Genomic DNA, 19377 nt, shown 5'->3' with positions numbered 1-19377 from the left:
TCTAATTTCTATTAAATATAATGAAATAAAATGGTCAATAATTTTAAATTATTTATTTTAATCTAAGAAACAATAACCCTAGTTGAAACATCTCAAATTAATTAATCTTACTAGAAACATAAAATATATTTGACTTGAAGAGAACACTGTTTAAAGATAAAAGCCTTAGTAGCAGTGTAATCAAACATATCTTTTGATAATTTAAAATATTAAACTTTCTGACTGAATGTCAGTTATTTTGTTGTCAAGAGATTATAATTTATAAAATCTGTCTTAACTTTTAAAATTATAAACTTAATGATTTATGGCGCCTAGAACAAATTATGTGAATTTATTTAGATTCGTATTCCATAAACTTGTGTTTTATTATATCTATCATATTTTGCTAATTCATTATTTTATCATTTATTTAAGCAATCATTTATAAACAAGGCGAATACATAAGTATTCGGCTTGTTAAAAAATATAACTAAAAGAAGACAAATGAATAGAAGACGATAAGGGAAGTTAAACACTAAATTTCAATAGTGTTTATTATTAAATTTTAACATGTTTATTGTATATCAATATACATAAGATGATTTATGATAATGAATGTAAATAGAGATATATTGCGCTCGGTACTCTTTATTTATAAATATAATTATGTCCGTACGTATGCTTATAACGCCGTATTTCTAGTATTGTTATCTCTGGGTATATGTTGAATATAATGATTCTTATAGAACGTTTATACTAAGTTTTAGGCATTATACAAATAGGTAATAATATCTACTTGTGTAGATAATATGACATATATTTTGAGGGGAACGGAGAATGTGAATTTGAAATTTTTCAAAAATCGAATAATAAATGAATAAATTTAATTAATCTACTACGACATAATAGATGTACATACAAAATATATACACAAGTCAAAGCAGAACTTGACATCATATCTGAATTATACTTATTTCTATTTTACGAATACAAAATGAGTTTTGTATGCAAGTGATACGGAGCTCTGAAACTTACAACTAACTTTGGACGTATTCTGATTATGCAAACTTTTGAGACTCTCTGAACTTAGTACTACTACTATTCGTAAGCACTGATGCTTGTCTATGCATTTATTCTGGGAAAATAGATTTACTCATTTGAATTGAATAAATCTACCTCTAAAAACTATAAGGATGAAGTTTTTAACACTTATAATAAATTAATCGTCAAAGGCATGACATAACTCGAAGTTCCGTTCGGATGTATCTGTTTTAATTTCATAGTAAATTGTATTGAAAATTGCGCAATTTTTCATCATTCTTATCTAAAAGATTTAATTTAGTTAATTGTCCAAAACTCAAAATAATTTATAAACATAAAACTGATATAACATATTGTTATAACTTACACACTATACTAAATTTCTCTTATAGTTATTACAACATTTCGTTAGCTCGTTTGTTATTTCAAGCTGCATAAAAAAATATGTTAAGTAGATTTATTGGTATAAGGAAACAATTTGATCCATCTTCGCTATTTGATGTCAATAACAGGATACCTAAGATAATGGAAAAATATATAAACCTAAGACTTAAATAATGCGTGTGGTCCCGGCATAGAATGAGCCACCCCTTCCATTCCCATGGGTGTCGTAAAAGGTGACTAAGGAAACTGACAAAGCTCACTTATGTGGGAGGCCTATATCAACAGTGGATAGTTAAAGGCTGAGAAGATGAAGAAGAAGAAGTAAATTATATATTATAGAAAAAAATTACCGACAAGTGATATGATATAAGTAAGCAATTATCTATCAGGTCCACTTCCACGTGATGTTGAAACTATTTCCCGAGAAATTTCTAGTGAATTTCCCGGCACCTGAGCCTTTCATTTTTTCATTGTAGTAAGTACACAAATAAGTGTTTGTTTTTAGCTTTATTGAACAGTCACATTTCATATAGATAATTTGACATTCATATTTATTCTTTCTACATCTATGAACCAAAGCCACAGACAGATCCTTTCTTATTTTACTCATTTAATAATATATTAACATTTTAATACCAGTATTATAATAATTGTAAGTGACATATTTTGTTTTGTAAACACCCTCTAATGAAAATGATTATACATAGTTTTAGAAGACACATCACAATACAAGTACCGTAGCAATATGTCATTATAAATTCAGATCATCCCCTTAGTTATTAGCTGATAGTGACGTGAGCTTCAAAACTTTGCCACCCCGACAATCTCTTGCTATTTGAAGATCCCTTGTGCGTTTGAAAGTTACTCCCTTTCTATACACATGACAGATACAAGTTTGGCAAATGGAAACTCAATAACTGAAATTATTATTTAATTTGGATAACACACATGTATATATTTAATCGTCAAGTATGGTAATTATGTCAAACAAATGTACCTAGGTCAAATTAATTCCTAATATTATTCTATGACCTACATGTACACATTACAAGTTCGAATATAACTTTAATAGCTTTTAAACATCTTATTTATTTATATATTGAAATAACTGTATTGACTAATGGTAAATATGATACAAATGGCGAGCTTAATGCTAGTATCATTCTCTATCAGTCACTTACAGTACAGTACAATACTTCATTACTGAGATTACTCAAGAAAAAATCAATTAATAATGTATACACAATAAATATACATAAATAGTATAAAAGAATATATATATTATATATATATATGTGTATATATATATATATATATATATATATATATATATATAAGATGATGACTAACTGCTATTATAGGTAATAGGTAAACATTAACTTTTTTAACATCAATTTGTTTGGAAGCTCTTAGATACCTATATACCTATATAGATTGTCTGAGCAATGCATTCCAGAGTCGTGAATCTTATTAAAAGTAAAATTTTATAAAGTTACAGGCTAAATTTTAAATGCTTAATGTAATTAACATTGAGTAGAACACTGCATATTTATACATTTAGGTAATAAGTCACAATATTCCAATTTTTTTATTCTAAATCTAAATCTAATTCAAATGTTACTCTTTGAAACTTATATACAAACATAAATATATACAAGTGATAGATTAAACATACAGATAGAAATACAGGTGTAATCTACTATTGTTTTCTTTCTATATGTATAGGCACTCCTCCAATTCTAAACCGATTTTGAAGATTCATTATGTAATTGATGGTATTTACTTCCGTGTGTGTTCCATATAAATTTGATCACGAATATGGTTTTTTTTTTTGGAACAAAATCTTATATTATCAAGTCGAAGAATCCCCAACGGCCATAAGTAACGCTACGGAAGTTCGTAGCGTTTTCAGTTCGGTAACATATCGGGAAGCCATTCACATATATCATGCGGTACTATCTCCAGGTGCCAACTATCTCTTGTCTCGACCTCGACCAGTATTACTTTGTATTGCTCGAGTAAGTTTTAAGCGATGCAACCGTACATTTTATTGCCGAAATTTGTGGTCGCTCTAAAGTCTTGCTATCACTATATTACGGGGCAACAACTTTGCAGTTCGAAATATGTTACCAGAAGTTTAATGATAGCAAAATTTATGAAGTACCATTAACATTTTATATTAACACTGTAGCTCCACCGTATATTCTTGTCAATGTAATGAATAGGTACATACAAGGTATTATTGCAACGTTTTTATTTAGTACTTTAGAGATTAGGACGTAGCATTTTTGAACAATTTGAAAAGGAGGACAATCTCAATTCCCCGGTCCTTTTTGTCTACATGTTACACAGTATATTCAGCAATTATAAACTAATTATATTATTCTTTTTGCAATAATTAGAATTAACTACCATATTGAAACCATAGTAATAGTGTTACAATTAGATCTAAATTTACTGTTAAACTTCTAAGTGTGTGCTTTTTTGTTACCTTATAGGATCATAACAGCTTAACCAATCACTATGAAATTTAGTTTACACGTACTATTTATGAAGACTATTTTTATTCCTGTCGCTAAACAGTTACACTGACAAATTCACGGGTAAAAGCTAGCTCTAAATAAATTGTTTGATATACTTACCAATTGAGAACAAAGCCGGTCTCTCGAAGCCGAAATTAAAATGCGTCAGCATTACCCCATCACGGTCTCCCACTTAAGGTACCCTACTAATTTGGTAAACAAACAAAAGAGACGGCCTAATGAGCAGCTCAGCGGTCCATCGAGAAAGTTTCTTCTAGCAAAAGCCTTCCGGCGTTTCCGTCCGATCCATTTGCTTATTTGTTTGTCCTGAACTTAGCAGCCGCGTCAAACAAAATATATTGTGTTATACACAAAAAAACAAGTATAAAATAAAGTTATAAATATATTTAGGATTAAATTGAAACATTTCAGAACACATTTTTATAGCTCTAAACTCACTTTTTATGATATATATATTACTTTTTAAAGAATATCATACTTGGCCAATTACGAAATTTGTATTTGACATATACTTAAACATAATATTTGGGATAGAAAAAGACTTAACTTCTTCTTTAATTAAATCAATATATCCAAATTTTATGGTATATTTAGACATTAAATAAAATAAAAACTGAAGACCCATAACGTCTACGACGACATATCACAGATTAATTAACATATTAACATCATTAACGTTTCAATCAAACGTGTAATAAGCCTAATAAGATTATGTAGAGACGAAGTTCGAAATTAACATACATAACTAACATTAAATGTATAAACTACCTACCTATGTCACGTATCAACACTTTGCTTTAAGTAATTACAGTCAATATGTAGGCAGACCCAGCTGTCACGTGGGGATTTCAAGGAAATCCATAGACAGCCAGTTAATCGATGACGTCAAATAAAGGAAATTACATTTTGTCGATTGCTTGACAAATATCTGTGATCATTCGGTCGAAACTAATTCAATAAACTCTATTACAGCTAATTGTATAATATAGCTCTATTTATGAATAGAAACTTCCAATGAAATCAATAATCAATCAATTCAATATTAACTCATTGCAACGCGATAGTTGTAAGGTTTTGAAGTGTGAATAGTCTACCTTGTAATCGGTTTAAACATTGAGCATGGCTTACACGTATCCACTTTAGTTATTACACGGCTAACTAGAACGGCTTCTTGGCTAAAGTGTTTTACACGGAAAGATATATAAAATATAGATATGGCTTAAAATTGATATCGCAACTATTCGCGTTCTAAGCTTTACTCTAAATAAAAACTTAAAAGTGATCGACTTGAGAAAAATAAAATTACGAATGATATTTCCGAAAGGATATGGTTCATAAAGAAGCGCTTTTTTAATATAATATTTAACAGAAAATAAAACTCGAAATAAAAATAAAAAATAGACATCAACTTAGTTTTTTTATAAATTAAAGTACTAACATCGTCTATATCCCTCTGTGTCTAAACTTCTCGCCCTTTGGAAAAAACCGGGGGGTGCGTCTTCGCATGCCTAATTTAATCCTTGGCTTATTGAAATAAAAACGACATAGGTTTTCCACAGGTGCCTTGGGCATCGAGGGCCGGGGCCAGAGGAGCAGGGGGCGGAGGGTCACAGGTGGCCCCGATGGTCGCAGCGTCGTTAAAATTTACATAAAGTCTCAATCCACGACGACGGGCGCCGCTGCCCACCCCACGTTTATGCTACATTTAGTAATTTTATGATAATTTCGAAAACCGTACCGCCACCCATCGCATTATACTAATAGAGGAATTCACTGGAGGACGGGCGATGTCGAAAAAATTCACCGCCTCCTAAATAATAAACTTCGACTAATAAATCGTGTTCAGGGTGCAACAGACATTTTATTTTTTAAATAAAAAACATTAGCTGTGTTTTCACATATAGTATGTTTCACTGTTATAATTAATAAAAATGGCCTTCCAAACGCCTGTAACATCAACTGGAACGCTTTGTTATTAAATTAATAAATACTTATGCTGTAAAAATTACATTTACGCATAAACACTTTTCTCCTTGTATTCATTTTTTTTTTTTTTTGGATGAAAATGGATTGGTAACTCTGCCTGCGCTAACGGGATACGCTGGCGGAGCACCAGTGAAGGTTGATAGATGAGAATGAAAACAGGCCAGTTAGCCTATCATGATGAATTCATCAGGAATTAATCATGATAGTTTCCAGGGGGAACCGCGTGGAGGTCGACCTGGTTAGATATATTGCTAGCAATGGGATTTTCAGTCTCTATCACTAACAATCCCTTCCCCCCCCTTGTATTCATTTCCACCACCATGTGACGCCGTTTTCTTAATTCAAAAATTATTCAAGTCGCCGTCAATAGCACCATTTCGTAAATCGACGGCTCAGTCAACGCTGTTACTAAATAAAAATACAAAAAAATAAAATTCAATTTTCCGTCCAATAACATTATCTAAACATCACATCAAAGTGTAATAATAATCTCCTATAAGAGATATAAGGAATCCGTGCCCACTAATAATATGTTAATTGATTGTTAAAATTGTGATCAAATTGTATGTTGATTGTACTCGTACCTACAGACTGTATACAAAAAAAGCTCGGCATCATTAAATCCACAGATAAATCTGTATCTGCAAAACTACGTCATAAAAAGTTACAGCTGGCAATTTCGCGCGTCCGTTACTATCCCGTACCGACATCAATAAACAAAAATCATTGCACAATAACGCCGGATAAATTCAGGTAGTGGTACGCGGGAATGCAAAAAAAATAAACGTTTCGTTTTGTTCCAGTCGAACCTAACACACCTGCCTCGTCACGAATACGTGCCGGGCATGGGCATGGGCGTCGCCAAGTGTCCATACGACCCTGCGGACAACTCGACTGCCCTTTGGGTAGAGAGGGGCAACCCTGGCAGTCTCCCAGCCTTGTATTCGGGCACGAACGCGGAATTCACCAAAGCAGACACTGTGATCTTCAGAACTGACCTGCACAACTTGACAACAGGGAGAAGAGAGTTTTCGTTCAAACGGACGTTGAAATACGACTCGAAATGGCTTGACAGTGAGTATTTTTTTAAACGTAAATTTGAAGATTTTTTTCTGTTCACTGATTTCTTATAATGCATGTAATACAAGCACGTTATCATAACAGTTTTTATGTGCGAGTGATATATTGTAATGTATCTCCAATATAAATAGAAATAAATTGACGATATTATTATAAACGTACGTTATTTAAAAATACATACAAAGGACCGACGTACCGCTTTGGTGTATAATTTAATTTAAAATATTAAAAAAGATACTTATTTTGTACGGTTACCAACTCGCGGTCGAGATTGTTATAATTTTGTTATGTCCTCGCCTAGAAATAATAATATGAATTGTACCACAATTATATTTTAACTTATTAATAATTAAAAATATTAAAATCTAAAGAAAAATATTTGTTTTAAAATCTATACTTACGTTCGATTTTCAGGCAATAGCTCGAGGTTAAACAAATTTAACCACAAAATGTCTAGACTATTATATTGTTTAGAAGTACTTAACTCCTAGACAGGGATCAGACCCACATCAGTGTCTCTATAGAAACGCAAAATTGACACGTTCACTATTCTCACGAGTCGAGATTCGTATTCAACGTAAGAGATAAAATTAAAGTAGATACCATTATTACCTTTTATTTAGAGCACTGATACCTGATATTACGACTATTCCTCTATTTAGACTAAAATATTCTAAAGTATTCAGAAGAAAGATCATAACAATAATCATAAATTTATACATTAAATAACAATGGCTTAAATTTTATTCTAGAGCATTAATGAATTAAAATTTTATAATATCTTTAGTGAGTATTCGCAAAAACTGCTTGACCTAATTTTACCTTTTTCTTTTTCTCGCAAAACTACATGACGCTTAGGGCTTCATCCTTCATCGTATAAATTCCACACATTTGCAGGCAGTGATTTACGTCTTCATTCTTAATGCTACCAAAAAGTAAAATGCTCTTTCTTCTTCTGTATTCCAAGAAAAATATAACTTTAAACAATCGAAAATTTTAAGTTGATAATGACATATATTTATATGGCATATATCTTCTCAATAACTACGCTTTATCTTAAGTGTTGACATCATTTGCATTATGTAAGGCAAGACCATAAAAATTTTCTTTATTCTTATTGTAAAACCGAGCGTAAATTCATCGTGTATTAAAAAAGGAACCTAAATTGTCCCTGGCTATTAGAATAATCTCTTGTTACTACTATACTGTAAACGTGTTTCCAAATTCTAAACAATTTGAAAAGAGTAACTTCAGATTTACCTGTAGGTTCTTAGCACTAAATAAATAAGACGATTTAAAGAACTTGCAACGTAACTATTTATTTTGGTACCCCCACACGTTAAAAAGAAAACATCGTAGTATATTATTCTTGGAAGCCATGGTGCTGTTCTACATAGACGACGGTTGTCACTTTCCATTAGGTAAGCTACATGTTTGCCTTTTCAAGTTATACGCAAAATGAACTAAAAATCGTAAACAAGTATATTGAATCTTGTGTGTAGTGATTTCTCGTACCGCCATACCGTAACAAATCCGAATGCATTCTGATTTCAGTGGTTAATAGTCGATGGTCAGTAATCAGCGTCCATAGTCCCGATGCGAATTACCGTTTCCCGGTTATCATTAGCCAAATTCTCCAATTACAGGCGCTTACACGATTTACACGAGAATCGGCCTGTTTGTAACTAAATAATGGAAATTAAACTGTTTTCGCTCTAACGAGCAATAATGTGCCCCCGATCTGTGCTAGGGCTGTTCCCGTTTTACCCGAATTACCGTTCACGCAATTTCTACCTAATATAATGAATGTCTTTCCACTTCTGTTCACTTTTCATTATATCGTAACATTGAGTTATAAATATTAATTTCCAGTGTTTACTTACATACATACCTGTCACGCCTTTCCAGTATTTGTTTGTTCAAATAAGACTAATACATAAATTTTGCCCATTTATAATAATTTCCTGCTTAATTGTCTGTGTTTTCTACCACAGGTAAATTAAACTTTTTTAATGTAAAAATAAAAGTAACTTTATTTTGTAACCAGCTTTTTGCCCGCTACATCGTATCTATGGGTTTCAGAAATAGAAAAAACAATGAAATAGACAATTTTTAGATGGCATATCAATTTAAAACTTATACCCAATTTTTATGTTACCTTTAGAAACACAATTATTTCACCGCATCCAATTTAGTGCAGTAGTTTTTGTGTAATGCCGGAACAGACATATTGGAGTACAGGCAAATAAAATTCACTTATATTATTTTTCTTAAATATCTCCTATTTATAGATAGCATCTAGACACAATTTTAGTGTATTAGTAAAATATAGATAAAAGTCATAAGTGTCATAAGAGTGTATATTTTTCATCTCACAAAATTAGAATTGGAACTTTCTTTTTTTTTTAATCCAACTTAAAATGGCAAACATGCTGACGACCCAACTGATGAAAAGTGGTAACCGTCGCCTATAGATAGACATCAGCAGTAACATGGACATAACTGAGTATACTGTTTCGCCCATAATACCCTCCATACGTTACTATTCCTGAGGACTCAGGTGTTATTCCTCTGTACTCTTTAAATTCACTGCCATATCCCACCCTTCAAACCGAAATACAGTCATTCAAACACAACTACTTCACGATAGAAACACGAATAAGACAGAGGTGCTCAAGCAAACGTCTTCTGTACAAAGTCTCCCTCTGGTTCTTCGCTAGAAGACACAAAAGATACCAACATAATTTATAAAACAAATTTTGACGATCATAGTAGTGTAACTGTTTAGCGTTCTGTTGATCTTGAATTGAATTTTCGCACAATACAAACATTTGTTTATATTGATTTAAACTTTTTCCTTATTTTATATAACAAAAATAATGGCATACTTTTATATCAAAATACATATAGTTTCTAAAAAAAAAGTATTATCTGCAGTACAGTCTTTACCTAGATGGTGACTAGCTAGCACTGTATTTCTGAGGCTTTGCCCTAATCCTAATAAAAAAAAAACAATAAAATTATGTTATGTTGAATTTAAATTTGGTAAGTATTATCGCCAACAACCGATCTACAAAACGAATTTAATTTTATTTTTTCCATTGAAATATACTTAAGTAAAGCTTATGTACGAATATTGAGCCACAGTTTACCTCTCCTCTAATAAATCAGTAATTCTTTGGTTTTACTACTTGTTTCATATTTTTTTAGGAATAGGTAGGTACTACGATAAGCTAAAATATCTCAAATATTGAAACAAACAACTTGATTATTTTGACTGGATTAATTTAAATCAATTGCAAAATATAAAACTCTTTAAATGTATTATCTGAAGCGAAATCTGATTATTAATTACAATATAAACAAACATGAAAGTAAAATTTATCTTTACAATTGTTATATGAGCAAATGGAAATATCCCAATACGCGCATTAATTCGAGTGTGCCACAATAACATGGGAATAGAAATTACGTGGCGACAAATTTGCGTAATTTTCGTTAATAATATTGCTTTGTTCATTACACACGGGCCTTTATTGCTTGCGATTCAAACGCCACTAACAGTTAATTATTTTCATTTAATTTCAATTTATCAACTCCTTTATATTCATACCCAGACTTATTTTATCTCTGAACCCGTCGCGTTGTGTCCTCGAGTCGAGTTCTATAATTATATTGAAAATTTAACTAGAAAATGAAGACTCAAAGACTAAACATGTTTACAATAACGGTACAATGTTATATTCATAAGCATAATACTGTGAAAAAGTTTAGTGCTTGTAAAACTGCACTAAATTACTTGTTGTCCAAAAAGGGATTCAACATCCTATAAAATTCACTATTGCACTATAAAACGAACTCTTAAAAGCAACTTGCGAATAAACAGATCTTTAGTCTGATCCGAAAATTATTAAAAATTGGATTTTAGATATTTTATTCAAGAACATAAAATTTTTAATGATTACTAAACAGAGGAGCTTTTTAATTCGACAAATCATTCGTATGCATATAACGCGTTCCCTTCATCAAACGAATTAGATGATTATTTTTCAGTGGATAAGATTTATTTTCGTGTTAGTCTCATACTGATCAAAATGTAATTTCCATTCTAATTGTATAAAATTAAAATTCATTCAATTTTATTTCTATAAAACATTATTTTCATTATCCATATGACTTTGTAGCCGAGCGTCCATACCCATCGAGAAATTAATATCACCCAACGCATATTACGATTATAATTTTATATCAAACCACTAATATATATATATATATATATACCCAGAATTCTTTTATTACACAGTTTAATTTACGATGACAATAATTTCAAAAGATCTGAAGCCTTATTAAAATTTAATACTTAATATATTGTTGTTAACTGCCACTGAAGCGAATATTTTAGCAACGATGACAAAAAAAGATTGCCGTACGTCGCTCGTTCCTATTCTGTTAATCCTGAACACGTGGCGATTTCATTTCGAGACCAACAAATAAGCATTATTAGTAATGCCGGTCGTGGACGCTTGTACATCATAATTGACATTCACGTATTCATCTAATATTTATTGCGCATCGCACCGAACAGTAATTTGATAGTGTAGAATTAACATGGGAACGCGTTTCCATCGCTCTTGTAATTTTGTAATAAACGAAATTCCACGATATAATTAGATAATAATTATTAAATGTTGGCATCAGTTCAATATATGAAAAGCAATAATAATATTTTTTATTTGTCTCAAATCAATTTACATTTATTCGACTAACAACACCGAAACATTCTATGATTTTCGAATAAAAGAAAACAAACAACCGAGAACAATAGCTAGAATGGAATAAACTCTAGCTTTCCTTTAGGTTCTAACCCAGATTTAGACTAAAATAGTAACTTACGAATAGCTTGCTAAAGAAATTATTTACGAATACGAATACAGACGAGAAAGATTTATCTTAGGATAGTTACACAAAAATGACAAAGTACTAGAATAGAAATGTTTTTTTTTCTATAAATATATAAACTAGCTAACTATAATAGAGGTAGGTTTTCTTAAAAATCGAGAGCGTTCTTAGAGCTTTTTTTTTATTTCTACTGAATTCGAGAATACTAAATGCAGTGTTACACATTTTAAAGTATCTTTATATACATATATTTTACAAAATTGTCAGTGAATCTATATTCGCGGAAAATTTTGTAAAATATCATGCAATGAAAAAATTTTCTTTGCTTGCTTAAACAGAAAACAAACTATATAAAGACACAATTAACATTGTATTCCATAAAAAAAACGACTTCAATTGTGAAAAACTAGTTATTTTAATTTTGAAATTTAACTACTGAACCAATTTTGATAAAATATTTATGAAACAATATGTCAATAATAATAATATTATTAATATGTTACTTTTTAGTTTTTTATCTTTTAGATAAAAAAGAATTTCCGAAATCGGTTTATAACTGATGGAGTTATGAGGAACGAACATAAAAAAATACAACCGAGTTGAGAATCTCCAACTTTATGAAATATGTAGAAAAAAGTGTAGAGCTAGAACAGAACTAGAACGGCCTTATTCGTATTCTTTGTCAGAATACTAAAAATATAAAATCATAGATATTAAAACTAATGCCACTAAAAACTTATTACACTATCAAATATAATAGGACCATATTTATATTTCATAGTCATAAAGGGGTGACAGGGTGTATTAGGGTAATAGGGTAAAAAGGAAAAACGATCTCACTAGACTATTTATAAGCCATACAAAATATTGTAAAACTTTTTATTGATATTAAAAGTTCGTCCATATAGCTTCATAAATTGATAGATCTAAATAATTCTTATATATTTGATAGTATCTATTATTTTATATGAAACTCTTAAGATTTATATTTTATCTATACGGAATATACATAGTTGATATACAAAATTAATCATATTGATTTACTAGTGCCGCAACCTGGCTTTACATCATTTTCTTAATAAAATAAAGCCCATTTCACTCGCTGCTTATGTTTTTTTCGTCTAGGTGAAAGAATTTTTAAATTTGGTCAAGTGTTTTTTTTTAGTTCATTTATTATAAACGAAACAATCATATATTTCCTCTTTTTTAATATTAATTTAAATAACTCGAATATAAATTATGTGTATTACCTTTATAAGAAAAAAAAAATATTCAGAACTATGCATAATCAAAATCTTAAATTTTTACTTTTAGAACCAAACTTCGTGGGATCTTTTGATGTCGGCGAGTACGTTCTTTTCTTCTTCCGGGAGACAGCGGTAGAATATATCAATTGTGGAAAAGCGGTATACTCAAGAGTCGCAAGAGTATGCAAACGAGATACTGGTGGAAAGAATATACTCAGCCAAAACTGGGCCACTTATCTAAAAGCAAGACTGAACTGCAGCATACCTGGAGAATTTCCGTTTTACTTCAATGAAATACGTAAGTATTCTTTATTTACTTTTATAGAAATATTATTATGAATCTGTCTTCTCCTTAGGTCTCATGAAAGGTACGAAGAAAATACTGATTTCCAAAAATCTCTATCCTTAAACACATCTCTGGCGTCGTCCACTTTCATAACTCCTTCCGTAGACTTCTGTCTTATCTCTCAGACAGGGCACAGTCATAGATTAGTCCAGACCTACTCCAGTATTTGTATCCACTTTGCATTTCTATACTCTATTTCTGTGTCTATTCTATGATTCAATATTCTTTCTATTATACATAGTGGAACCATCGTAACTAAAAAGAGAAAGTTTTAATAATAAGGCTGATTAACAACGCCCAACCTACATAAGTTTTAATTTAAATTTTTCAATGTGTGATACACACAAGCTCGCACGGGCAAAATCATGGAGTTCTTTAAAAAATAAACTGACAATTTTGATAGGGAAGTATTTAGTCATCGTTTCATGAACCTGACTATAAATTGTCCCGACCTACGGGCGTCACCCTTCCAAAATATTTGTGTACTGTCAATCTTCAGTAAATATTTTAGTTCCAAATTCAAAAGTTCACTACCTATTTATGTGAGGAGTCTAACTGATTTCTGTGTGCTCCCCGAAGCCCGGTCCTCCCAGACTATGTTCATCTAATATTAACGCGCGACGCTCCGGTTTCGCCACGGTTTTTCACGCTCTCCCCACTACAGGCCTGCATAACTCATGAGAATGTAATAGGTACTCAAGTACAGTATTTGCTATAGGTGTGTTATTTACATATCTGTTCGAACGCCATTAGGAAAGTTTACGGGAACTTCAGTTGAACGTTAATCGCTCGGAAGAAGTGTTTGTGAAACGACAATTGCAGGTATGCAAATGTATGTAGGTACGGACCACTGTAAGCTTTTACAACGTCATATTTTAATGTTAAGTGACTTTGTGAATCGTAGTTTAAAACGACAACTAAAAATAAGGAAATTCTCAACTCCACTGTACTTTATAATATTACGCCATATTTACTCCTATTGTAAACAGGTTTTAATGATAATTTTTATATATAAAAGGATTTGTTTTAAATACTGTAAACACAAAGTTATTAAAACCAATATTTTGGGCAAAAATTTAATTATTAAATGTTATTTCCGATTTAAAATTCTCTTACTTTTCCTACATTTTTATGAGCAACAAGATAGAAAGGAGATTCAAAGATGTACCGAATCTATAACTGTTAACAAAAATTTCATATAGTCAATAACAAATACCCTATAGTAGGTAAATATAGGATCTAAGTGAAATTTTAGATCTTTTTATAATAATAAAAAGATCTAAAATTTCACTTAGATCCTAATTAAGGATATGCAAATCATAGACGTCACAGATACTTTTGTGAAACCCATAATGTTGTTCTTGTCTATAGACAACAATTACCATTTACCATGGGCCAATTAGGACCATTAACAAGTTTTTCAATTATTGAAAAAACGTTAGTGCTTTGCCCTATTTATATGATTAACAATTCAATTCTTTTTACTATTCAAATAAATTCTAAATCTAAAAGAATATATAGTCATCTAGGTTCGTGTATTTACGCTACAGTACATTTTGATGAAAAGCTTATTTCTATTCAATTCCCTTAAAAATGTAATTTTATCATTTATCAAACAATTTTATTGGTTTTATTTCTACCCTTTGCAGGGCTAAATACACAATTTATAATTATACCTGGCAGTTATTACGGTACCCCTCACAAAACCGTAGTTGATATTCAACATTTAATGTGACGTTGATCATTTTAGAAACTAGTTTAATTGTTGCAACAACTTTCGGCGACATCGAGATAATAAAGTTCAGCACCCGCAATTATAACAATTTGATAGTCAACTCGAGCAAACTTTGGACAACTAAGAGCAGATTAGACATTTTGACATTGCTTGATAAATTTTCGCTTTAGTTCTCATGTCGTTGGGCGTAATTTAAAACACAATTATGAGTTTAGCAATTACGCAAATACATTTTTAATTTAGAACTGTATTTAAAGTTAACATTTTTGCAGAGTGATAATTTAATCACATGTGTCAAGATTAAATTTCATCCACAACATTCTAAATTATTTAAATCCATTTGAAACTTATTGCTACTGAGTTTGTACATATGCTTACGTAATATAAGACAAATAATCCGTCGTCCGGTAAGTCACATCAGAAGCCGTCACATAGAACAATGGCGGCCTAGAAGCCTATGACATCAGAAAGTATCCTAGACGGATGCTATGTTGCAACGCGCTCGCACTGACATACATAATACCAAGAACTTGATAAGACTAACGAGATTATAACAGCGACAAAATGTAGACGGTGTATTTTTTTTATGCAACTTAGAATGCAAACAAGCTGACAGCCTACCTGATGGAAAGTGGTAACCGTCGCCTATAAACATAAGCAGTACCATAGACATAATAGATTATACTATTTCGCCCATGATACATCCCATGCGTTGGGATGTATCATGTATCAACATCCCATTCTTTAGGACTCAGGTGTTATTCGTCTGTACCCTGTAAATTCAATGTTTTTAAATTCACAAAATTTAAGTAATAAATAAAATATTGCTAAATGCAAGATAAATTACTTTGAATACTAAATACTTACACAGATCTGCATGAAATATTTCACGTGTGTGAACTAAACACAATCATATCAGGATCTACCGTCTTCTTTCTAAAATACAAAAGTATTAATGTTATCAACTAAAGCCTATTATGAACTACAGATTATGTATTAATAAGTAGGTTTTTTTAAGAATGTTAATAAAATATAAAACAGTGTATTAACAATGTTTAATATAATTACGTAATTTACAGAAAGCATCTACAAGATACCAAGTGATGACAGCCGGTTTTATGGAGTATTTACAACAGCATCTACTGGCCTCATGGGTTCTGCTATTTGCACCTTTACCGTTAGTGATATTCAAAAGGCATTTGAGGGAAAATTCAAGGAACAAGCCACTTCCAGCTCAGCCTGGCTGCCAGTTATCAGTAGTAAAGTACCAGAACCCAGACCTGGCACATGTGTTAATGATACATCGTCTCTTCCCGACACTGTGCTCAATTTTATTAGGTATGTATTCATAAATATTTATTACTGTTACGTTTAATTTATTTAACTTAAAATTGAATTAGTGGATTTATTGATTGTTTTTTTTTTTGTAATGAATATGAACGTATTTAGAAAAAGTATTTAAATATTGCCTTCAGTTGGTTAGTATTCTTAGTACAAACAAGCTGGACTTATTTTAGTAGCGAGTGGCACTATGTAGCTTGTGTGTGCGTGCATGCGGGCGTACGTGCGTGCGTACGTGCTTGCGTGCGTACGTGCGAGCGTGCGTGCGTGCGTGTATGCGTGCGTTCGTGCGTACGTACGTGCGTTTGTATGTGTGTGTGTGTGTGTGTGTGTGTGTGTGTGTGTGTGTGTGTGTGTGTGTGTGTGTGTGTTTTTTTGTATTCAGTATCATTTACAAAATAAAAAATAAGTATTTTTTATTTATTTATTTCAAGTAAACAATTACATAGACAATATATATTCTTAGTGCCGCGAAACTGCATAGGTACTATATAAAAAGTTGCGATCACAACAAATTCCAAATTCAAACTACAAATTGCATTATTTTAAAAACGAAACTCCAAAAATAAAAGTATGCACAGAATTAATTAATTTGCAACAACAACTGAACGTCGTCGAATGCTTAAATGGGCAGGAGAGCGAGACTGTCGTTATTGTAACAAGCGCGCCGGACGTAAACAAAGTAGAAAATCGTCACTTAAAAACGTGAAACGCGATCCTGTCGGTGCCACGCCGCCGTCTCCAGCAATGCCAGAATTTCCACGCTCATTGAAATCCACAGGCACTTTTATCCTCGCGACACGTCCTGTTAATTATCCAACGCTCTCACCCCGAGAGCGTTCAATTATTTTTTTTTTCACCGCTTTTCACGATCCCCATGTGGAAACGTTGAGATTTTAACACTTCACCTGAACCAGTGTACTGAAAATAGTATAATAATTTTTTTATTCACACGCCGAGTGGATGTTTTAATTAAACGAATGTAGTATTTGTCGCAGCATTAAAGCTTTTTCTCTACACGGTGTCGCGTCATCCCTGAAACATTATCGTCCTCGTGCGACGTGCAACGTGCGACATACGACAATAGCAGCCTGTCGCTTCGTTCGCCACGTCGTTATCAACATTCCCGTAATGTTTCCGTCGACTCGCTTCGATGACTTCCTTTATTAGAAATCTTTACACTCTAGGGTATTGTGGAATAAATTTAGTGGCATATCAATTTAAGTTCGCTCGATTTTACAGGTATTAATTTAGTATTGATTAATTATAAATTTTTACGATCACTTATGTAGCGGTATTTGATTAAATATATGTATATATTTCAAAATGTTGGTCTTGTAGATAATTAATATAATATTTTTAACATCCTACGACATATTTTATTTATTTGAAAAGTGGTATAATATTAAAATAATATTGCGTCACAATATTTATAAAATGTAAAAGCGGCAATAAAAACATTTTTTATCAATCACAACAGTTAAATACTATTCTATATATACGTGACTGTTGTTTAATTATTTAAATATTGATTATTTGATATACCAGAAACCTGCCTATAGTTACTTAATATGTAAAGTGTACAATTTTAAAGTATTTTGTACATTTCGACAGATCCCATCCGTTAATGGACAGCGCCGTCTCCCATGAGAATGAAAAGCCTATTTACTACAAAAGAGATCTGTTCTTCACTCGACTGGTAGTGGACAAAGTGAAGGTGGACATGCAGGGTCACCAGCTAGACTACACTGTATACTACGCCGGAACCAGTAAGTAACAATTTACTATACTTGTATTAGCTTAGCATCTTATACAGCAAAAACAACAACGTCAAAATTAAAACAATTTGGTTTTACTGTTGTGATATTATAATTATTTCAATAAATAATTAAATAATATTACCTAATTATTAAAGGCAATTTCAAAAATGCTTTTATACTGCACTGGTCTGCGTTCAGATTTAGGTATATAATTTAAAATTATATCATAAATTATTATTTTACTATTAGATATCTTAAATTTAATGATATAAAAATATAAAAAACTTCATTAGCAAAATAATACAATGAAATCGTTATCAATCTTTTATTGACATAATTATATGTAATTTGTTTATATTAATTTCTTCGATACTCTTTCATGAATATAAAAAAAAAATTTTGAAAGTTAAAGATAGTGAATGCATTGGCACACTCGGATATGAATACTCAGTCCAATACAAATAGTTGAATTTATAATGACACGCCCTATCCTTTCTTCTAATCGCTTGCAATACAAGTGGTGCAAGCGTGCAATGTTTTGCTAATATATTAATAAATCATTACACACTAATTGACACACGCACACTTAGATGTTCGCCTAATCATTTGAAAACATCGTGGTAAACTGGAAGTACGATCTACTTAATCTTTAATGTGCATAGGGGGACGCGTCATCGTAAGTCGTAAATAGAGCTATCTGTTTTTTTTTTATTCAACTTAGAATGGCAAACAAGCTGACGGCCCACCTGATGGAAAGTAGTAACCGTCGCCTATAGACATGAGCAGTACCATGGACATAACAGATTATACTGTTTCGCCCATGATACCCCCCATGCGTTGCCATTCCTGAGGACTCAGGTGTTATTCCTCTGTACCCAGTAAATTCATGCCATATCCCACCCTTCAAACCAAAACACAGCCATGCAAACACAGCAGCTTCACGGTTGAAACACGAATGGGACAGAGGTACCCAAGCAATCGATTTTGTACAAATTCTCCCTCTGGTGTACCTAATTAGTTTTTAATTGACAACTGT

General features: G+C 31.6%; 1 protein-coding gene across 5 annotated transcripts in view; it reads left to right on the top strand.

Annotated features, from left to right (window-relative positions):
• Positions 1 to 19377, top strand: part of LOC113512878 (semaphorin-2A) — a 398040-nt gene that overhangs the window by 358191 nt on the left and 20472 nt on the right. For all 5 annotated transcript variants that reach the window (XM_052894754.1, XM_052894755.1, XM_052894753.1 and 2 more), the window contains 4 exons: positions 6737 to 7007; positions 13227 to 13457; positions 16320 to 16578; positions 18196 to 18350. In XM_052894754.1, coding sequence (XP_052750714.1) covers positions 6737 to 7007; positions 13227 to 13457; positions 16320 to 16578; positions 18196 to 18350 — 916 coding nt within the window. The remainder of the gene's footprint in view (positions 1 to 6736; positions 7008 to 13226; positions 13458 to 16319; positions 16579 to 18195; positions 18351 to 19377) is intronic.

This window comes from Galleria mellonella, unplaced genomic scaffold (genome assembly GCF_026898425.1).
Source record: "Galleria mellonella isolate WM207_F2 unplaced genomic scaffold, CSIRO_AGI_GalMel_v1 utg23, whole genome shotgun sequence".
Lineage (NCBI taxonomy): Eukaryota > Metazoa > Arthropoda > Insecta > Lepidoptera > Pyralidae > Galleria > Galleria mellonella.
The sequence above is the reverse complement of the archived record's forward strand: the minus strand, read 5'-3'. Positions and strand labels throughout refer to the sequence as shown.